We start from the raw sequence: 5789 nt of genomic DNA on the forward strand, positions 1-5789 counted from the left end.
GTTCAGCTTGAGATTGAGTAAGTCTTCTAGATGATGATGATGATAGCTACCATGTACAGTAGTCTAGTACCATCCATCCATATCCTAAACTATTTGGACACTATCTCTTTATGGATGCATCCTGGGATCGCCTTGGCCTTTTGAGCTGCAGTATCACACTCCTGGCTCATGGTCAGCCATGGTCAGCCAAGCTATGGCTAACTATCTGACTATATTCGGACCCTGGGCTCCTGTGGGTGCAACCTGGAAGGATCCATCGCCTTGGCCCTTGTTGCTGCAGCATCCCACCCCCCTCTCTCCCCCTCCTTCCCCCCTCCCTCCGGGGCAAGGTGAGTTCTGCAGTAAAAGGGGCGTGGCCTGGGGCGGAGGGGGCGTGGCTGCGTTGGCCCCTGATTGGCTCTTGGCCCCTCCCTCCCTCTGCCTCCCCCTCCTTCCCTCCCTCCTTCTTCTCCTCCTGGAAGCCGAAGCGGGCAGAGCTGCCGCAGCCGCAGATTGAGAGGGGCCTCCGAAGAAGGAAGGAAGGAAAGAAGGAAGGAAAAGAAGGGAACAGGCCGCCCCTTCCCATCCATCCATCCCAGAGGGACCCCCCCCGCTGAGCCTGGAGCGCCCCGCCTGAGAGACACAGAAAGAGAGAGAGAGAGAGAGCCTTCCTCCTCCTCCTCCTCCTCCTCCTCCTCTTCTCCCGGCTGCCAAGATGGGGGTGAGTCCCCGCATTATTCCCCTCCGGCGCCCCCCTCCCTCTCCCCCCTTTGGCCCGTCTCGCACGTGAGAACCGGGCAGGATGCGTGTCGCAGGGGGATGCGTGTCAGTGCGCCGGCGCCCGGGTGTAGTCCCATCCAGCGAGGGAGGGAGGGAGGGGGTCACCTTCGTCTCCCCTCTGTCCGCACGCGAAGGAGAACGCGCATTTGCCCTTGGAAGAAAGAGAGCGAGGGAGGGAGGGACATCCATCCAGACATCCCATCTAGCTCTCTTTCCTGTCTGTCTGTCTGTCTACCTACCTATCTATCTATCTATCTATTTCTATCTATTTATCCATCCATCCATCCATCCATCCATCCATCCAACTATCTTTCCTATCTATCTATCCAGCTATCTTTCCTATCTCTCCAGCTCTATCTATCTATCTATCTATCTATCTATCTATCTATCTATCTATCTCAGTCAATTGGTCATCTATTTACCTTCCTATCTATCTGTCCATCCATCCATCCATCCATCCATCCATCCAATACAACTATCTATCTATCTATCTATCTATCTATCCAATCCAACTATTTTCCTTTCTATCGATCTAGCTATCTATCTCTCTATCCATCCATCAATCCATCCAGTACAACTATCTATCTATCTATCTATCTATCTATCTATCTATCTATCCAATCCAGCTATTTTCCTTTCTGTCTATCCAGCTATCTCTCTCTCTCTCTCTATCCTATATATTTATCTCTCTATCCTATCTATCCTATCTATCTCTCCCTATCTATTCTATCTATCTATATCCTATCTATCTATCTATCTATCTATCTATCTACCCTCCTCTCTCTATCTATCCATCCATCCAACTATCTTTCCTTCCTACCTACCTACCTATCATCTATCTATCTATCTATCTATCTATATCTATCAATCTACCTACCTACCTACCTACCTATCCAAACCATCTACCTAATCTTTATATATATCTCTCTCCTTCTACCTTAGTTATCCAGTCCTATTTCTGTCAGTTTAGCTAGATAGTTCCCCAGTCCTTCTCTCTCTCTATTTCTCTGTCTATCCTATCTCTATGCAATCCTTCTATATCTATCTAATTCTATACCCATTTGGTCAATCTACCTATGCAGTCCTTCTCTATCTCTCTATCTTTGACTATCTCTACTGTTCTTATCTATCTGCCCATCTATCCAATCCTTCTCTCTCTCTCTCTCTCTCTCTCTCTCTCTCTCTCTCTCTCTCTCTCTCCTATCATATATGAAATCCTTTTATGAATCCCTCTGTTTATTTATCTATCTAGTAGTTCAATCTCTCTGTCTCTTTCTATCTGTCCAATCCTTCTCTCTCTTTCTCCAATCCTTCTATCTATCTATCTATCTATCTATCTATCTATCTATCTATCTATCTTACCTATCCCTCTGTTGCTATCCTATCATTATGTATTTGCCTGTCTAGATATATATCCTCCCTCCCTTCTCTCTCTATTTATCTAGCTATCTCTCTATCCTATCTTCTATATATTTATCTCTCTCTCTATCTATCCTATCTATCTATCCTATCTCTCTCTCCCCCTATCTATCTATTCTATCTTTCTATCTATCCATCTATTTATCTAGCTATCACTCTCTCTGTATCCTGTCTTCTATCTATCTATCTATTTATCTATCTAGCTATCTCTCTCTCTATATCATCTATCCTATATATTTATATATATCTCTATCCTATCTATCTATCTATCTATCTATCTATCTATCTATCTATCTATCTATCTCTATCCTATATATGTATCCCTCTCTCTTTCTCTCTATCCTATCTATTCTATCTATCTATCCATCCATTTATCTCTCTCTCTGTCTATCCTATATATTTCTCTCCCTCTCTAATCTATCTATCTATCTATCTATCTATCTATCTATCTATCTATCCATTTATCTCTTCCTCTATCCTATATATTTATCTCACTCTCTCTATCCTATCTATCTATCTATCTATCTATCTATCTATCTATCTATCTATCTATACTATCTCTCCCTATCTATTCTCTCTCTCTCTGTCCTATATATTTATCTCTCTCTCTATCCTATCTATCTGTCTATCTATCTATCTATCTATCTATCTATCTATCTATCTATCTATCTATCTATCTATTCTATCTACCTCTCCAGTCTTCCTATCCCTCCATCTGGCCTTTTCTTCAGTCCTGAACATTTGGGTCAGATGTGGTTCAACTCCTGTGTGTGCGGACTCACTTGGTGTGCCTGACTTGGGGGGTGTCATTTCCTTTCCTTCTGCGGGGGGGGGGGGGCATTTCCTGTGACTTAGAGAAAGGGGGGCAGAGGACACCCCCCCCAAAGGTTTCCTGTGTCGCAAAGGAGAATGGAGTCGGAAGGGCAAATAAATCAAAGGCGAATGGGGGAAAGCACCTCCATGGGGGAAGGCATCCTCCTCCTCCTCCTCCTCCTGCCTCCCAACCTGCTGGTGACAAAATGTCAGCCAGAAGAGAGAGAGAGAGAGAGAGAGAGATGGAGGGATGGATGGAGGAGAAAAAGGATGAGTCACCCCCGGCTTAAAGGGAAAGAGAGGAAGGAGGGAGGGAGGAAGAGAGATTATGGAGGACGAGAAAGAGGAGGATGAACACAGCAGAAGAGGGAGGGAAAGAGAGACAGAGAAAGGAAGGGGCAGAAGGCAAGGAATTGACCTAATAATAATAATAATAATAATAATAACAACAACAACAACAACAAGGGCAGAAGGCAGGGAAAGGCCGGCACGAGCAAGGCCTCATAATAATAATAATAATAATAATAACAAGACCTACAATAATAACAAGATGTACAATAATAATAAGACCAATAAAAATACTAAATCCACAAGGAGCAGGTCAACAATTTCAACAGAAAGGAGGAAACTATGAAAATGAACACAATCTGGCTCCCAGTAGTTAAAAAATACTTTAAAATCAGGACAGTAAATAAAGCAAAAAAACAACAGGGGAATTCCAGACAAGAATAAATCAGGGACAACTAATCACCTCCCAGCAAGCGATTCCCCCAGGCAGGAATCAACCAGGCTTTGAAGCTGCAAGGCCATTCAGTGCTAATCAAGGTGGCCAACTGCAGCAATCACTCTTGCCTCAAGCAGACAAGAGTTCTTTCTTTCTCCCATCCTGGATATTATTCCATATATATATGGAATATATATATATATATATATATATATATATATATATATATACATACACACACACATACACACACACACACACACATATATGTATATATGTATACATATACATATATATATAAACCCAATTTTCCTAGTTTCCAACAGACCTCACAATCTCTGAGGATCCCTGCCATAGATGTAGGTGAAATGTCAGGAGAGAATGCTTCTGGAACATGGCCCTACAGACGGGAACACTCACAGCAAATAATAATAATAATAATAATAATAATAATGCCTCCTATAATAATGAGACCTATAATATTAACAATAATAATACTAATAATACCTACAATAACAACAAGTGAGACCTACAATAATAATAATAATAATAATAATAATAATAATAATAACAATAACAATACTAATAATACCTACAATAATAATGAGACCTGCCATAATAATAGTAATAACAACAACAATAAGACCTACATAATAATAAGGCCTATGAAATATTAATAATGAGACCTGCCATAATAATAATAATACCTACAATAATAATACCTATAATAATAATAAAATCTATATAATATTATTAATAATAACTATAACAATAATACCAATTATAATAAGACCTACAATAATAATAATACCTATAAAATATTAATAATAATGAGACCTGCCATAATAATAATACCATTAATAATAATAAGACCTACAATAATAATAAGACCTGTAAAATATTAATAATAAGGAGTCCTACAACAACAATAATGAAAATTACAATAATAATAAAGCCTATAATAATAATGAGACCTATAATAATACTAATAAGAGCTGTAAAATATTAATAATAATGAGACCTACAATAATGAGACCTACAATAATAATAATAAAGCCTATAATAATAATGAAACCTATAATAATACTAATAAGAGCTGTAAAATATTAATAATAATGAGACCTACAACAACAATAATGAAAACTACAATAATAATAATAAAACCTATAATAATAATAATAAGACCTGTAAAATATTAATAATAGACCTACAACAATAATGAAACCTACAATAATAATTATAATAAAGCCTATAATAATAATGAGATATATAATAATACTAATAAGACCTGTAAAATATTAATAATAGACCTACAACAGCAATAATGAAAATTATAATAATAAAACCTATAATAATAATAATAATAAGACCTGTAAAATATTAATAATAGACCTACAACAACAATAATGAAACCTACAATAATAATAATAATAATAAAGCCTATAATAATAATGAGATCTATAATAATACTAATAATAATGAGACCTATAATAATACTAATAATGAGACCTACAACAACAATAATGAAACCTACAATAATAATAATAATAATAATAATAATAATAATAAAGCCTATAATAATAATGAGACCTATAATAATACTAATGACCTGTAAAATATTAATGAGACCTACAACAGCAATAATGAAAATTACAATAATAAAACCTATAATAATAATAATAATAATAAGACCTGTAAAATATTAATAATAGACCTACGAGAACAATAATGAAACCTACAAATAATAATAATAATAATAATAAAGCCTATAATAATAATGAGATCTATAATAATACTAATAATAATAAGACCTATAATAATACTAATAATGAGACCTACAACAACAATAATGAAACCTACAATAATAATAATAATAATAAAGCCTATAATAATAACGAGACCTATAATAATACTAATAAGACCTAAAATAATAATGAGACATAATAATATGACCAATAATAATAATAATGGGACCTACAGATTGGGTGAGGGATGGGGAAGACATTAATATGGACGTTGTGTCTCCAGGTCAAGGCTGCTTTGTGGTGACTCCCAAGTGAATGTGGCTGAGAGA

The 5789-nt window shown here is 36.9% G+C and overlaps 1 protein-coding gene across 1 annotated transcript in view; it reads left to right on the forward strand.

The window, feature by feature from the left end:
- Positions 1 to 432: 432 nt before the first annotated feature.
- LOC132769652 (sodium/potassium-transporting ATPase subunit alpha-3) overlaps positions 433 to 5789 on the forward strand; it is a 71518-nt gene continuing 66161 nt past the window's right edge. Inside the window, exon 1 of the mRNA XM_067461189.1 lies at positions 433 to 700. Coding sequence (XP_067317290.1) covers positions 695 to 700 — 6 coding nt within the window. The 5' untranslated portion in view covers positions 433 to 694. The remainder of the gene's footprint in view (positions 701 to 5789) is intronic.

Source organism: Anolis sagrei, chromosome X (assembly GCF_037176765.1).
Source record: "Anolis sagrei isolate rAnoSag1 chromosome X, rAnoSag1.mat, whole genome shotgun sequence".
Lineage (NCBI taxonomy): Eukaryota > Metazoa > Chordata > Lepidosauria > Squamata > Dactyloidae > Anolis > Anolis sagrei.